The sequence below is a fragment of the Lutra lutra genome, chromosome 4 (genome assembly GCF_902655055.1).
Source record: "Lutra lutra chromosome 4, mLutLut1.2, whole genome shotgun sequence".
In the NCBI taxonomy this organism is placed as follows: Eukaryota; Metazoa; Chordata; class Mammalia; order Carnivora; family Mustelidae; genus Lutra; species Lutra lutra.
Window position 1 is genome coordinate 103,996,482 of NC_062281.1, and position 17,234 is coordinate 104,013,715.

The window sequence follows — 17,234 nt, forward strand, 5'->3', positions numbered from 1 at the left end:
TTAAGGACTGCATTGTATTTCATTACCAAGTCATTTAACCAATCCCTTGTTGATGGATATTTGTTTTTTTCCAGTTCTTTGATATAACAAACACTACTTTGGGAACATCATTTTATATGCAAGCTTTGGGCCATACTCGATTATTTCCTTAGACTAAAAACTTAGGAGTGCAGTTAAAGAGGCAGAGTGAAAATTCTGATAAACTGGCCCTTAGCAAAGTGTGTCAGGCCCCAGCTGTACATCGGAAAGGAGCTGTGTCCCCCATCTCCCCAAGCCCACCCCGGGAATCTTTTTTTTTCTTTTTTTCAACCTTTGTCAAAGTGGTAAGTGAAACTGGTATCTCATTGTTTTCACCTGTATTCCTTTGTGAAATTTAACTCGTTTTCATATGTTTCTCAGCCATTGCCACCTCCTCTTTGGCAACATCAACATTTTAACTATTTGCAAAACCAAAACCGCAGCCCCCTTCTTTTAAAGGCAGACAAGTTGGAAAATATTAGGAACAAATAATGTTCAATATTGAGATTTTTATTATACAAAGGACTCTGACGGGTTCACAAAGGAGCAGGGAAATTGTGGCTAAGAACACAAGCAGAAGGGGAGAGTTCAATCCCAGTTCTGCCACTTACTCTCTGTGACCTTGCCAAGTGGCTGAAATTCTCTGAGCCTCAGGATGCCAGGATGGTGAGAAGGAACAAAGGGGCACCTGGTCCAATGAGCAGTCAACAAATGGTTGTTTTTGCTAGTAAGGAAACACTGAAAATCTCCAAAGAAGGGATGGACAAAGGAGATGAACTGAAAGTCACAAGTAGGAAACACAGCCAATAAATAAGCACATGGGGAAATGCTTTTCTCCTTTAATAACAGAGGCAATTAACATGAGGTGCCACCTCCCTGCTTTTTAAATTAACAAAAGCATTTTCAAGGATAATTCCTGAGGCAGCAGAGGGTGTGCTCAAACTGAGCTGCCCACATTGTTGGCGGCTGTGTAATTCTTACAGCGTTTGCGGAAAGCAATTTGGCAACAGGTATCATCACACAAACATGTTCACAACCTTTGACCTACACATTTCCTAAGGAAGTAATTCAAAATATGGAAAAAGCTATCTGTACAATGATGCTTGTGCTAGCATTGTTTATAATGGGGCAAGAAGAGCACATTTTCTGTTTGCAGAAAGGGTAAAACTGTCGTAAAAAATACACTCTGGGTGGTGTCAGGCCTTTTGGTGAAGTAGTGTCATTTTTCTGTGTTAAAAAGGACATATAAACAATAATTTCAGCCTCTGACTAGTCCCTAAAGCCTGTTTTAATTTGTAGTTGAATGCAGTTCTTTGGAAAAGCTCTTAGAGCTCTAGGAAGAGTGGTCAGATTGATGGATTTAAAAATTATCTTCCTAAATCTGTTCATCCTTCTGCGAAGCCTGGGGTAATTCCAAACTAAGGAAAGAAAAAAGGGGTAAAGTATTTTCTCATCTATAAACTAGATTTTTAAATGTTTGGAGAATGCGAGAGGCCAAGCCAGTGTTGAAACCTTCTCTCTTTAAGCCCCCGGCCATTACAGCACAGACCCCACCGAGGGAGAAAGGGGAGAAATCAGAGACATCCGAGGGAAGGAGTCCTGAAGTGGTGAGTTCAGCTGCCTCTGTGCGTGAGCTGTGGCGGCCTGAGTCACTTCCTTGCGCACAGCCACATCTGTGTGTGCTTTGTGGTGCAGGAGAACCCCAACAACACCTCGGGAAACCAGGACCGAGACCACGCGCAGATGACCAGTCCAAGCTGTGCATTTTGCCACGGGGTTCTTGAATGGTGAGGGCTTCTTGCTGCTGAATCCCTAGGATGGGTGGGAGCTACAGCCAGGATGATAGCTCCAGGGAGAGTGGGCGTCAGATGAAATGAACAGATGCCAGCAAACCGCTGGCTAAGTTTCAGAATCACAGATCGTAGGGCTGGGCAGGCCCTGCCTCCCTCCCGATGCACAAATTGCTCTGGCGGTGGTTCTCCAGTGGGGTGAGCTTCAGAGTCATCGGGGAGATTGTCAAATAATGCGCACGCTTCGACTTCACGTCCTGTGTCAGCCTCACCGGGACTGGAGCGCTGGTAGGAATACTTCTTTTAAATCTGCTCCAGTGATTCTCAGAAGTTCCCCTGGTTAAGAATCGTAGCTACAGCACACACGAAGGGTGGCTAGTCCTGTAGGCTCCATCAGAACATTACCCAAAGGGGAGAATATCGTGCACCATTTGTAGACGAGCTCCTGGTGATGAGTGAAAATCTGCCCTTTCCCTCCTTCTGTCCCCAGTCCCACTAGAAATAAACCTAATTCCACCTCTCAGGGTTCACTTCTCCCCATTCTTGAGCAAGAAATCTTCCAGAGGTTAAGAAGTTGTAAGTTGTGTAAAAAAAAAAAAAAGCTATCGATGTAAAATCCCAAGGAGAAATCCTTAATGTTCTTGAAACTTTACTTGGCTCGCTCGTTAGTCCATGTGGATTCAGAATCATTTATTTGCAGCTTCTGTCTGTTAGTGAGAGGCGTCACCTATATGCTCAGGAAGTATCCTGGATGCGGGCCAAAGCTGGGCTAACTTACCTTGGAAAGGTCAAGAGTCAAGGAGGGAGGAGATGTTTAGCAACTATTATTACATACACATAATAGGCTCTAATAGAAGCAGATGACAAGGTCTGAAGTTGGAAAGGATTCCACCACGGGAATGGGCGCTTGTCCTAAGTGAGTGTCCGCCTCCCCCCCCCGCCCCCCTCCCAACAAAACAGAAGGGTGTTTGTGCTAAAAATGACCATGCATCATCTGGTGTGGACAACTGCTTTAAACCAACATGCCAGTCATCAGCTTTGACTCTCCTTTAAATATAAGGGGCAGTAATGATGCCTACTCCCTGAGACACCCCAGGCCCACTATTTTTATTTATTGAATGAAACCAAGGTTTGGGAATTTTTAAAATTGTATTAAGTATAATAAAAACAGTTTGACGTTAAAAAAATGTTTTGATTAAGCATGCGACGTATTGAATGCTTCTCTTCCAAATTCCTAGTCTAGACCCTACAGATACTTTTAAGTACCAAGTCAGGGACCGATGTTCCAGACTAAATTTTCTCTTTTATGACAGGCAAGAGGGAAGGAAAAGCACAGCCGAGTGTGATGATCAGATCTAACAATGAATGTATGACTGGGATACATTCATTTACAAATTGAAATTTATAAATTTATAAATTGATTTATAAATTGAAATCTTGGTAAACTACATAATACCTGAGGGATTAATTGAAGAAAGGACTACATACACTCTTTATTCTTCTAGAAGATTAGATATCTCTCAGATAGGACATTGCTTTATGAATTTTGCTGATGTTCGAGGGATATTTATGTATATGCAAATAGATGATAAATATGCCACAAATAAAATGCATATCCCTTTGTGCTATGTCTGAAGCAGGATTTTGGATTTAAGAGTACACTTTAGCTACTTTGTCCTTTTGGGACCCTGTCTCCTCAAGTAGAATCGCCCTTAGCTTTTATGTTTGGCAAGAAGATTTTAGTGCACAAAGAAGCTTAAAAGAGGCAGAAAAAGAAAGTCATGTGTGGGACTGAACTCTCTTGAAAGAGATCCAAGTTTTCCACTTTGGAGAGCAGATGTTCAAATGTCCCGAAGGCAGAGGGTGGAGACAGAAAATGAGGTGTGAGAAAATATGTGAGTCAGGAGGAAAGCATGTTTCTCCAAGGGGAGGGGAGTGACCCAGATTCTCAGCCCCCAACCCCACCAACTCCAAGCACAGGGTCCCTCTCCACCAGAGGTCAGCGGGCCTGGGTGCAGTTGAGGGGTGCTGCATACGCCAAGCAACGCCTGGGGCGGCTCCTCCTGTGCCCCGCCCTGGTACCCCACTCCCCGCTCCTCTTTCCTTTCACCAGCTGTGTCTAGGACATCAAGGGCACAGTGCCTTCCACACTAAGAACAAGCAACTTTCCTGGAGGGCTATTACCGTACCTCAGGGGCTGAGCAAGGGCTTTATTAAGAATTGTGATGGATTAGAATTTCTCTGAAGGAGTTAGAATTTCCGTGAAGAAGGAGGGAGGCTGAAGCAAAAGGTCAGAGAAAGTGTCCTGGTAAAAGACAACTGGAAGAGATCTTTCTGGTGCCCCCTGGTGGCCTTGTACAATGAAATCCAGCTTGCTGGATGTTCTGGACACATTCAGCTTGCATGTGTGGAGCCAAAGCCATGTGACCCAATACTGACAGGGAGCACAGCTTCTTCCCCTGAAAAGAGTTGATTTTGAGACATGAATATGACGTAAACTCCAAATTTTACAATTCCATGCTTCAAATTTCTACATTGCATGTGTGTGCATGGTGATTAGATATTGTCCTCTGGGGAACAAAACAGATTTATTTTTTAACATTTAGTATACATATTCTTACTAGGCCAGGTGGTGCTGGGTACGGTTTCTTATAGTGAAGCTCTCCAAAAGGCAGGCAGAGGGATCTCTGTGTTGAGGACAAGACGCCACTCCTGCATCGTCCCAGGCTCTGATACAAGAAATTTAACATTTCAGTTTTACCAGCATGCTCACGATCTCTAGAAGTGGGCTTAAAGTTTATGGGATCTTATGCACCTTTTATAGGAAGGAAAACACGGAGAAAAAAGGGCACAGGAGGACCAACTGTGGAAGGTGTCCCCCTGCCATTCAAGAAAAGTCCCTGCATGCAGATTCGATTCACAGTAAGTTGAGGGGCCTGGGGATGTGGGGGCTCCATCCTCAAGGTCCCCCTCCATGGGTGTGCTCCCTGCCGGCAGACCACCTGCCAGACCAAGCAGCTTTACCCAGATGTGGGGGTTGCAGATTATATGTTTTTGGCACTATGTAAAAAATTAATAATGGAATAGATTCAAATGGATCAAATGTGGTCAGACAGGGTGAGAGCGCCTACCTGTGTCTGTGCGGGAGTCCCAGGACTCCATGCACTCAGTTGTGAGGTGGCCTCAGCTTTGGGTGTCATCCTTCCAGCATGACCCAGAATCCCCGCCTGCTAAGCTTCCTGGCCATGGGAGACTTGCTGCCGGCTTGTCCATACACATTTCAGAGAAGCAAAGAAAGAGAGCTGGGAGACCGGGAGAGCACACAGGGCATGGAATTCAATGATATTTTTAGTCAGGGGAGCCTTCCTCCAAAGGTAGTTTAAGCAGAAAAACATCACCGGGCAGAACCACCCTGGCTGAGGAAGAGGTGAGGCCGAGGCCTGCCTGTTCAGGCAGCTCCCAGCATGAGGGTTCCCACCCTAACCCGGTCTTCCCTGTTATACACGACAACCCGGAGCCAGAGAGCTAACGAGGTTTGTTTATGCTCTCAAGAGTGATTGGCCAAGAGCCCTTCTTCGACTTGGTGTTCTTTCTGCTCTGTCATGTGTACTTACTACTTCTTCTCAGTAGATGATTCATTTTCAATCTCTTTTTTTAAAAGATTTTATTTATTTATTTGAGAGAGTTACAGGCAGCGAGAGAGCACAAGCAGGGGAAGGGGTAAAGGAGGAGGAGAAGCAGGGAGCTGAGCTGAGTAGGGAGCTGAGCTGAGCAGGGAATCTGACACAGGATCCATCCCAGGTCCCTGGGATCATGACCTGATCCAAAGGCAGATGCTTAACCGACTGAGCTACTCAGGCGTCCCAATGATTCCTTTCCTAATAGTCATAGTAATGTTTCATTGATTGAACACCTACCAGCTGCTATACCAGGACAGGCTCCAAGTGTGGTCAGAAGGCCCAGAAGGTCTCAGCGGGGCTGTGAGGCCCTCTTTCCTAGCTACATCCCCTTGTAAGGCCAATACTGCAACTGATTGAATGGAGATGCAGCCGTGGGATCCAGCACCTTCTACTACACCAGATATTCAAGTCATTTGCCAAAACATAAAATACTGCCACTCTTTTAATTTTTAAAGATAGCTCTTTTGGGTTGCCTGGGTGGCTCAGTGGGTTAAGCCTCTGCCTTTGGCTCAGGTCATGATCTCAGGGTCCTGGGATTGAGACCTGCATCAGGTTCTCTGCTCAGCAGGGAGCCTGCACCCCCCATCTGCCTCTCTGCATACTTGTGATCTCTGTCTGTCAAATAAAAAAATAAAATCTTAAAAAAAATAAAAATAAAAATAGCTCTTTTGCATTAAGAACCCATTATTTGGGGGCACCTGGATGACTCAGTGGGTTGAGGATTGGACTCTTGGTTTCAGCTCAGGTCATGATCTCAGGATCCTGGGATGAAGCCCTGTATTGTGCCCTGAGCTCAGTGCAGAGTCTGCTTGTCCCTCTCCCTTACCCTCTGCCCTTCTGCCTCCATGAGCACATGTGTACTCTCTCTTAAATAAATGAATAAAGCTTTTAAAAATTTTAAAAAAAAGTTATTTTGTCAGCATGAAATGGTTTACTGTTGGTTGTAAATGATGAAATAAATCAAACATTTTTAAATGTTTCAGTTTAAAATTCTTTTTTTTTTTTAAGATTTTATTTATTTGACAGAGAGAGATCACAAGTAGATGGAGAGGCAGGCAGAGAGAGAGAGAGAGAGAGGGAAGCAGGCTCCCTGCTAAGCAGAGAGCCTGATGCGGGACTCGATCCCAGGACTCTGAGATCATTACCTGAGCCAAAGGCAGCGGCTTAACCCACTGAGCCACCCAGGTGCCCCTGTTTCAGTTTAAAATTCTACTTGAAAACAAAAAAGCCTTAGGACTGTCAGTTCAGTCTTGGGAAGATCTGAATGATTCTTCACTAGCAAAAATGACTTGAAATTTATAATAGATATCTCTGTACCAGTCCATCTTCAACCAACTGAATGCCATATAACAGCTCTTCTCCAGTGCAGGGTGAGATTTTTCACCACAGGTCAAAAAATGGCATATATTATGATATATGATAGATAAAAACTATAATAAGCAAAAGCTCTTTAGGGTTCTTAATTTTAAGAGTGTAAAAGCATTCTGATATAAAATATTTGAGAACTATTGACATGGTGCATAACATTTAGCAATCCTTACATCCCTGTAAGTAGGAATTATTATCTTTATTTTACAGATAAGGAAATGGAGGCTCTGAGAAATTTAGTAACTTGCCAATCAAAGAGCTGGTGTATTTCTACAGCTGTGTAGTGGAGTATCTCGAAACTTAATGGTTCAAAATAACAAACAAATTCAAACATTTTCAGAATCCCTATGGGTCAGGAACTTGGGAGCAGCTTAGCTGAGTGATTCAGGCTCAAGTTCTCTGATGAGGCTATAGTCAGATGTTGGCCAGTATCGCCATCGTCTGAGGGCCTGACTGGGACTAGAGAACCTGCCTCTAAGATGGTTCACTCACATGGCCATTGGGAGGAGGTCTTAGTTCCTCACTGTGTGTGCCTCTCCGGTAGGCCCACATTGAATGTCATTATGACATCACAGCCAAGAGATCCAAGAGAAAGACCAAAATGGAAGGAAGCTTTGGTGTCTTTTATGACCTAGTTTTGGAAGCTATACATCATCATTATAATTTCATTTGTGAGAAGCAGGTCCTAAATCCAGCTCACACTCAAGGAGTAAAGAATTAGGCTCTGCCTTCTGAAGAACATATTGAAGAATTTGTGGAAAAATTTTTAACCATCACGGCTAACTAGTGGCAGACCCGGACTTCAAACTCAGGTCTATCTGAACCTCATGCCTTTCCACTATACAACCTTCTCAGGGTATGCCCTCAATCCTCTATTGCAATTTTCTTGAGTTATGGATTGAGAAGGAATTCAATGACTATTTTTTTAAGGATTTTATTTATTTATTTATTTATTTATTTATTTGAGAGAGAGAGAGAGGATGCACAAGTGGGGGGAGAGGCATGGAGGGGAGGGAGAGAATCTCCAGCAGACTCCACACTGAGCATGGAGCCCGACTCAGAGGGCTTGATCTCATGACCCTGAGATCACAATCTCAGCCAAAACCAAGAGTCAGATGCTCCACCAACTGAGCCACCTGGCGCCCCTCAATGGCTATTGACTGAGAATATGGAGAAGAAAAAACATCTCTAGAGCTCATTCCCTTGTGACTTATTCTTTGAAAGATAATGTTACAAATGAGCATAATCACCAGAGCGGTGAGGCAGGTAGCATCGGCAGAGACTTTGTCCCCTGGTCTCATCCCTCCTGGAGCTGAGATGTTGCTTGGACACCCAAGCCTGATGTGCTTATCTATCTGGCCCAGGCTCTCACACTCTAGCCTTACCTGGAGGGCTCCATGGCCCACAGCCTGCGAGGTTCTAGACCTGTGTTAGATATACAGGCTGCTAGCCTCTGTGGCATGTATAAAGACAGAGCTATAATTCAGTTGCCCATATCGGCGTATGGATTTGATGTAAAGAAAAACCATCTTTCCAACTGTCTGGGCAACAAAACACAAGCTCTTGGCCACAACAGGGTCTGAGAAAAGAATGTGCGTGTATCAGGGCCAATCTGGAAAAATATCCATCTTGCATTTTTTAAAAAAGATTTTTATTTATTTGACAGACAGAGATCACAAGTAGGCAGAGAGGCAGGTAGAGAGAGAAGGGGAAGCAGGCTCCCTGCTGAGCAGAGAACCGGATGCGGGGCTCGATCCCAGGAACCTGGGATCATGACCTAAGCCAAGGCAGAGGCTTTAACCCACTGAGCCACCCAGGCGCCCCTCCATCTTGCATTTGTAGTTGATTCTGTGGGCCACATTCTCACAGACCCATCAATTCCACAGACCTTCACTAAGCACCCCCATGTGCAAGGAAAATCTTAAGACTTTCATATCAGATCTGTTCCTTATCAAAACATCTCTCGGTTGTCATAAGAGGATTCCGAACATCATCCCGAGGCTGGCAGCTCCCCTTAGGAACACAACTGGGGAAGTGGAACACTCTGGCACCAACTACATACCTGGAGAGGTTCGAGCTCTACTCTCCACACCACATTTTATGACTCTGATGAAGAAACTCACACTTTCTTTGTGTAACTTGGGCTTTTTCAGGTTCTGATGCAGGCCCCAGCTGCTCTTCTCTTTCTGGGACTGGACTGCAAAGTAATCAGTGTGAGATCTGTGGCACTAAGAGTCATAATTCCAGAAGAGTCTGTGGCAAAAAGCCACTTGAAGGTGAGCATGACAAAGGTGCCTTGCAAAGAAGGCGTTAAGTGGGGACGGCTGTTGTTTGCCGGCAATGAGTTGTCTTTTTCATCTTTTCTTTTTAGAATTTCATTACAAATACAACATGCCAGGACAGAATTACTTAAATCCTAATGAAAGAAGTGCCTTTGTCAAGCTCTGCTTTTTAAACGAAAATAAAAATTCTTCACCTTGTAAGTACATCTGCTACACGATCTCATCTTTGTAAGCAGGGTGGTCTCCCAGGCATGTGGGACCTGCATCATACCGACCACTGCTTCTGCTTCCCTTTGGGGTGGGGGGTGCCCTGCCTTTTCCAGTCTGCTCCTTGGTTCTCCAGTACTCACCTGAGGCTCCTGCATCCTGGATGGCCAGAGGCTGGGCCAGGGCTGGGAGACAGGAAATCCTGGCAATAAAGGACCTTGAAACTTATTAAGTGCTAACTCAGTGTAAGTAGGTAACAAATGGTAAATATTTACTATACAAATGACCAACCAAAAAGTTGCCACTAGTATTGCTATTATTCAGGAGTGGTGAAAGCTTTAAATATGTCCCTACTAAAAGTTGGCATGTAAAAAAACAGACTATTTTTACACTCCTTAAACATCATTTTGCTAATTTCAATGCAAAATTTTGCTATCATTGGAAAAAATTAAAAGCCCACAAACATTTATTTATAAAGATGTTATATTAGATTATTTTATATATATCTATATATCTATATCTATATATCTATATAATATATATCTATATAGATTAGAAGATACGGCTCCTCCCTCCCCAAGGAGTTCTATTGAAAGGAACTCATCCCCAAAAAAGTAAAGTTCATGGCAAAATGTGGTGTTAGAATTGTAAAGTCAGAGTGTGCTAAGGGAACAAAAGGGAAGGAAGGAAATACTCCATGTTTTGCTTCTGAATGGCAGCCGTATCAGGTTCTTTAACATCCTCTCCTTGTGGGAAACCTCCAGCGCTTTCTCTCCTTATCTGTGGACAGGGCATCAGGGAGAATGTTTCTTATCTTTCACAATTGCCAATTTCCGAGATGAAAGAATGCCATTTACCAGATTGAACTCAGCTGTGTGCCCCCTATGTCCCCAGCTGCCAAATCCTTCAAGTGGATGTGTTCTGTCAAGATGACAGCCACTAAAACTCTGCAGAAGTAACAGAGCAGATTTTTTACTATCTCCTTGGCCTTTGGGTTCATAGCCCATGAGAATTGTCATTCCAATACATGAGAGAATGAGGGGTCAACTGAGTCACTGGAAGTGTGACTTTGAGCCACATTAATAACTGTACAGTGGCCGAGAGGGTGGAAGTCTTAGGGAGGTATTGCTCAACATTGAAAAGAACCTTCCAGAAATTGGAATGGAGTGGGCTGTTGTGGGAGGTTGTGAGCCCCATCTGCAGAGATGTCTCTACAGATCCCATCTGGAGACAATGTACTTTGTCAGGATGTGCAAATCTGTAGACCAGACTAGAACTGGAGCAGATGACCCTATGGTCCCTCCCCAACTCTGAGTTTCTATGTTTCAAATAAAATCCAAAATTATATTGGAGACTAGCAAAGGATTAAAACTAAACTCATTAGGGGCGCCTGGGTGGCTCAGTGGGTTAAGCCGCTGCCTTCGGCTCAGGTCATGATCTCAGGGTCCTGGGATCGAGTCCCGCATCGGGCTCTCTGCTCGGCGGGGAGCCTGCTTCCCTCTCTCTCTCTCTCTCTCTGCCTGCCTCTCTGTCTACTTGTGATCTCTCTCTGTCAAATAAATAAATAAAATCTTAAAAAAACAAACAAACAAAAAAAACTAAACTCATTAGTATCTCTGCTCATCACAACTTAGGTTTGGGTGGTCAACATGTCTAATTTGGACCTTCTGGCTTCTGCTCTGCCTTCCATGTCTGAGGGACAATGTCTCCCAGTTCCCTTGTCAAATGGGATCCTCCTGAGGGGGAGTGAAGCCTAGCTATAAGAGACTGGTGAATAAGACAGGAGACCTGGGAAGGAGAACCAGCAACAGAGAAGGCAGACTTATTGGCCACTACTCTTCTTTCTTCCTTTCCCTGGCTTTCTTGTCTTCCATGGTGCCTTTCCTATGTTTATTTTTTTTGTTTAGTCTCTATTTTCTGGAATTGTCTTAGTAACATAATTTAGTTTCTGACTCCTAGAAACCTTGCTCCTGTGTTTGGAGAAGACATCAATCCCCATCAAAGGGATAACCCTTCCACTTGTCAGATGAAGTAGTTGAGTCCACAGAAGCTGGATGGCATGCTCAGGTGTCACAGAGCTAGCTCCCAGCAAACCTAAACCTAGACTCCTGGTCTCATGGCTACTGATAAAACCCCTGTTAAAGGTTGATTTCCTTAAGATAAATGAGTTAAATTTCTTTTCCTGAATTCAGAATACCTGATAGAAAGTTGTTTTCTATGTTCCCCAATTTTCTTCTTAAAATTTCATGAAATATTTCACACAGAAAAGTCTGGGAAATGATACCCATATATCTACCATTTGGGGATCATTTTTTAAAGAAGATTTTATTTATTTATTTGACAGAGAGAGATGACAAGTAGGCAGAGAGGCAGGCAGAGAGGGAGGAGGAAGCAGGCTCCCTGCCGGGCAGAGAGCCTGATATGGGGCTCAATCCCACAAGCCTGGGGTCATGACCTGAGCCAAAGGCAGAGGCTTTAACCCATTGAGCCACCCAGGTGCCCCTGGGGATCATTTTTGATGCTCTGAATTTAATCATAGCTAACATCTTTCAGCTCGTTCAAAGCCAGAATGGATCTGTTCCCAGACATTGAATCCAAAATCCTCTCATGATGAACATGAGCCCATACCAGGAAAGTAAGTACTATTTTATTATTAATAATAACAAATATGACTACCCGCTAGTTGGGTACATACAATGTGCTTAGTGCATGAAATTACTTGGCCCAAGATCACCTAGATCATAAGTAGTTGAGCCAAGATTCAAATGAAAGTATGGCTAATACCTCAAACATACATGTATTCATTCAACAAGTATTTGAGTGTTAACATCAAGGTCCTGTGCCAGGTTCTTAGGACACAGTGAAAAATTAAACTACTGTCCCTGACCTCATGGAAGTTACTTTCCTGGTAGAAGAGCCAGTCTTTTTAAGTGCCAAAAAGAGGGTGTACCGAGTACCATTACCTAATTTGGGGTTATCCACCAAAGGATAAGTGTGAATCAATTAGCAAGGGGGTGTAAAGGTAAGAGTGAAACCATTCCAGTTTAAGAGAGCTTGCTGGAGTGGGAAGGCCCCTTGGCAAATTCCAGAACAGTGCAGTGGCTGTGTCTGTGGGGCATGATGGGGCTGGTGAGGGGAAGCTGGTGGGATGGGCAGGACGAGACCATGCAAGGGCTTGTAAGCTACAGGAAGGATTTCAGACTTTTGAGTATAATAAGCCAATGAAGTTTTTACCACCAGGGCGTTTTTAAAGTTTCCTAGTGTTTTTAAAAGATCATTCTAACTACTAAGTGAGCAGGAATGTAGAGGAGTCAAGGATTGGAGCACAGAGGCCAAGAAAGAGGCTGGTGCCATAGTCCAAGTGAGATGATAGTAGCTTGGCCAAGAGTGGTAGAGAAGGAGAGAGAGGTCTAGTATCCAAGAGCTATTTATGAGGCAGAATCAATAGTGTAGCAGAGTGGTTAATAGTTCAGGCTCTGCGCTCATTCACTCGGTCTGAACTCATTAGCTACTATCATAATGCAGTGTAGTGTTTAAGAATGTGGTCTCTGGTGATGTCTTGGGTTTGCATCTTCATTCTGTGTCCTTGAGCTGGTTGCCTGACTTCTGACTGCCTCCCTTTCCTCACTATATTTCCCCATTATTCCCCAAATGGGAATCATAATAGTGCCAAACTCATTGAGGATTGGGTCAATACATATAAAGCACCTGGAAAAGTACCTGGCATTCATCAAGTGATGGCTGTTATTGTTGATCATGGTGACCGACTGGATGTGGGGAGACAGAGGACTCTGAAGCCCACACCCTTCCCATTGCACCACATTGCCTTGCCCTGCCTGGAGTTTTTCATTAGCTAGGGGCTCCCGATGCCACTACTCTCTGATGCTCTCAACTGGATGGTAGATCCAATGTGTTAAACTAACCTGTAGAACCAAGTCATGTGAATGTGGTAGGGGAGAGGAATGAAGGGGGGCTTCGGGTCATAGCATTTGGAGCCACTTTCTGGAGATGACTGCCCCAAGTGTTGTATGTACCAGCGAAGTACTGCTTAACAGAAGGAATCTCAAGCCAGGGGGAATGTGAGGATGAATCCACGGCCCATGTGTCAACAGGCAAGATCTTGTGGCATCCCTTAGGTCCACTACTCATGGTTGTGCAAAGCATAACACCAGGCAGTGCCCTTTGCATAGACTGTAAATGAAACCTCCCAGAGCTATGCAGTGCACAACTGAACAACTGTTACATGGTGACAGTGGCCCCCATTATTCACCCAGCCCATCAAGAGACAGAGTGATACTTATAGTTTAGTAGTCCAGGGGAGCCTGTTTAAAGAGGTACTGCTTTTATCTTTCTACTGCTGCTGCCTCCTTGCTCTAAGCTCACTGGTGCTAGATGAACTCAACTCAAAGTGCCTGCAATTGACAGATTTGTGTGCATTTGTTTTATAAATATGCACGGTAGAAGGCTGGCTCGAAAAATAATGAAAACTGAATAAAAGTCGGAGTTTTGCCTCTTTCTGTGCCAACGGAAGACAGATTCTGGGAGAAAACACCCTTCATGGTCACGGAACAAATTATTTCTGTGGTCAGCCACAACAGGACTATGAGAGCTACAAAAGGCAGATACTGCACAAACTCCTCACCCCCAACACACACACAGTCATTCCTGAACCACCACAGAGCTAGAGGGAGAGGGGAGCTTTATACAATTATGCTTTTGCCTTCCAGAAACAATCTTAAGGTTTTCATGACCTATAATTCAGACCTTGTTACCCCCTCATCCCATTTCCACTCCTGCAGGATTTTGGGAAGCAAGTCCTTAAGCAACTTTGGCAGTATCGAAGAAACAGAATCTGAGGTGAGGAACTTCAGGAAAAAAAACATTCTAGAATCCTTTCAGCTTGTAAGTATGGTTTTGACCCCAAAACTGATGGCTTTTAAATTATTACATTATGGGGGGACCAGAAAACGCTCCACTAAAATCAACTTGTGCTCAGCACTAACATAAAGACACACAGCCTGAGCAGCTACATGGTTTGTATTATTCCTAAATTGGTTCCAAGGGAAATTTCCTGGAGAAAGTGTTTTGTGGGTGGTGCCTCGGCGGCAGGATCCCTTGGGCCGGGAGTGCAGGCAGCGGCTTGTTTCCAGCTGCTCCCAAGTCTGTTCCAGTGACAGCGGGGTTAGAGCTGCCTGCAGCTCCCTATTTTCCAGTCAAATCCCAGGCCGTTTTCAAATGCTTCCAACACAAGCACTAGTCTCTGTGGGTGCCCTCTCAGGGGTTATGACCCTTCCGTCTCCTTTGATGACCCCCAAGAGCTTGCCTTCTTTCTCACAGATCTCTTCCTCTGTGGCCGGGCAGTGACCCAGCAGGTTGCTGATCTCGCCCTCTGAGTCACATTCATTGGTCACGTGTTGGGTGGGTTTTTTTTTTCCTGTCCCTTTCCCTAAAAAATATATTCCATCTCAGACCAGTTACCTAGGAAACCAACCGTCAAAAACAGGAATAGACTGGGTGGGAAAAGAATACTCCAAAAATTCCACCTTGCAATGTTTAATAATGAGATAACCCAATTAACAGAAACAGTAACTTTAAATAAAATGTGTGGATTTTTCCTCTGTAGATTTTAAACTTGTCTTTGGATCATGCCCTAAGGACAGCAACCATTTTGAAAGAAACCACTGATCGAATGATTAGAACTATTGCAGAAGATCTTGCCAAAGTAAAGAGATGGAGGAATCAACTGAAATACTAGTTCAACCCAAGGCAACTGAGGACTTAAAAAAAAAAAGAAATGCAAAGAAAACTTGATCTTCCTCCCCAAAGTATCTTCTTATACCATTTACGAAGGTGACTTTCTAGAGAAAACAGCAAAACCATGGGGCGGGGGGAGGCGCACAAAGTGCTTAAAAGGAAAAAAACAATGGACCCTGATTCTTAAAATTGAATCAACAAGTATTTATTTTAAAATAAATCTTTTATTCCTAATTCCTAATAAAAAAAAAAAATCAAAGCAATAAACTAGGGGCACCTGGCTGACTCCATGGGAAGAGCATGCGACCCCTGATCTCAGGCTTAAGAGTTTGAGCCCCACCTTGGGTGTAGAGATTATTTAAAAAAAAAAAAAAAAAAAAGGATAGAACCAAAATATACTTTTGCCTATTAGTATGGCAAAAACTAAAGTTTAGAAAAGCCAGTGTCAGCGAGGTTGGGGGTGACAGATGCTTTTGTACCCTGGGGATGGAAGTGTAAATTGGTGTAACCTGGGGGGAAGGGAACTTGGTATCAAATCCTACAAATGTAAAAGCACTTACCTTTTGAGCAGCAACCCCACTATTAGAAATTACTTCCTAGGGAACTCACATAATAGGCCATGGTATTAGGCAGGGGTGGCCACTGGAGCACAGAGGGGAAGAGCCCCCAAATGGAACTCATCTAATACCCCCTGTGGAGATTCATAAATAACAGTCATGCAATTAGTGCTCTGTAGCTGTGGAAAAAAATGAGGCAGATTATCTTGCAAGATAGTGAAAGAAAGCAAGAACGACCAACAATACATGCAGTGTGCCCTCATTTGTGTATGTTTTTCAAAGGGCATTCATATTTTCTGGGACGATACACAAAACTATTCAGTGGCATTCATATTTTCTGGGACGATACACAAAACTATTCACAACCATTAGGAAATGGAACCTGGGTGTCATTCAGGGAAGGAAGAATCTTTACTTTTACTTTCTGTACAGTATGAAATTCTTATGTTTATAATGTGAACTATGTGAAGATCTCCTGAAGTCAGATGCAAAAATGTTAGTCCTAGATTAATGAATTTGGGACAAAAGTGAAGACAATTCTCTAAAACTATGGACCAGGGATTAACTAAATGTATATAGTGTTTTGTGTAGACCGTCAGAACAAGACATTTTTTTTGTTTTAAAAAAATTTTTTATGGGGTGCCTGGGTGGCTCAGCGGGTTAAAGCATCTGCCTTCGGCTCAGGTCATGATCCCGGGGTCCTGGGATGGAGCCCCACATCAGGCTCTCTGCTCCACAGGGAGCCTGCTTCCTTCTCTCTCTGCCTGCCTCTCTGCCTACTTGTGATCTCTGTCAAATAAATAAAATCTTTAAAAAAAAAATTTATTATTATTTATTTATTTTTGCTTCTTTAAGACTGGTTTATAACCTCTTTCATGACGGAGCAGCCCAAGATTGGCTCTTTCCCTGCTTCCTGAGGTCTCTATTCACTCCAGTCAACAATTTCCAACCCCCAGAGCTTTAGTCAGTGGTGAGCAGAGTTGATCCATCCCCACTTTGAAGATTTTTGTGGCCAAGGCAGCTGCTATTTGTCTAGCTGGCTGGAGAATGGGCTATTTTTAACTTTAGGGCTTGGGAATTGGTTTAGAGTGCCTTAGAAGAGATAAAGCAGAGGCCAGACGGAAGATATCTCTGACTTTGTGGCTGAAGGTACTTTAAGTCTTGGCACCATAAGGAAGAGAGTGAAGATGGGTAGTAGCATTTTAAAAGAGGGAGCTTAAACTGTACATATGCTAATAGGCTTCTAGATTTATCACTTACCTAAATTTAATCACAACTTGATAACTTGTTTTGTGTGCCAAGCATCACTCTCCTGTCCCCAAGGTTAAAATTAAACTTCTCTGAAGGGTTCAAGTGTTCTCGTACAAATCATTCGCTCTTAACCTTTTCTGGGTTCAACCCTCTTTGAAAAACTATTGAAAGCTATGGACTCTCCCTTCCCCATGCTCCCCTCTTAGGAAAAGGGATGTAAGAACACACACAATTTTTTTTTTTAAAGTTCATGGACACCTAAAGCAAATCCATGGAACCTAGGCTAGAAAGGACCAACACAAATGAATGTTCCTAAACCCTCAACTA

General features: G+C 43.6%; 1 protein-coding gene across 4 annotated transcripts in view; it reads left to right on the forward strand.

The window, feature by feature from the left end:
- Positions 1-15,400, forward strand: part of AKNAD1 (AKNA domain containing 1) — a 38,704-nt gene extending 23,304 nt beyond the window's left edge. For 2 of the 4 annotated variants that reach the window (XM_047728186.1, XM_047728187.1), the window contains exons 8-15: positions 1,545-1,625; positions 1,714-1,805; positions 4,633-4,730; positions 9,010-9,132; positions 9,228-9,335; positions 11,899-11,980; positions 14,073-14,202; positions 14,969-15,400. In XM_047728186.1, the coding sequence (XP_047584142.1) occupies positions 1,545-1,625; positions 1,714-1,805; positions 4,633-4,730; positions 9,010-9,132; positions 9,228-9,335; positions 11,899-11,980; positions 14,073-14,202; positions 14,969-15,100 (846 nt within the window). In that variant the 3' untranslated portion in view covers positions 15,101-15,400. The remainder of the gene's footprint in view (positions 1-1,544; positions 1,626-1,713; positions 1,806-4,632; positions 4,731-9,009; positions 9,133-9,227; positions 9,336-11,898; positions 11,981-14,072; positions 14,203-14,968) is intronic. The other 2 variants (XM_047728189.1, XM_047728190.1) reach the window with 2 other exon arrangements.
- The last annotated feature ends 1,834 nt before the right edge of the window (positions 15,401-17,234 follow it).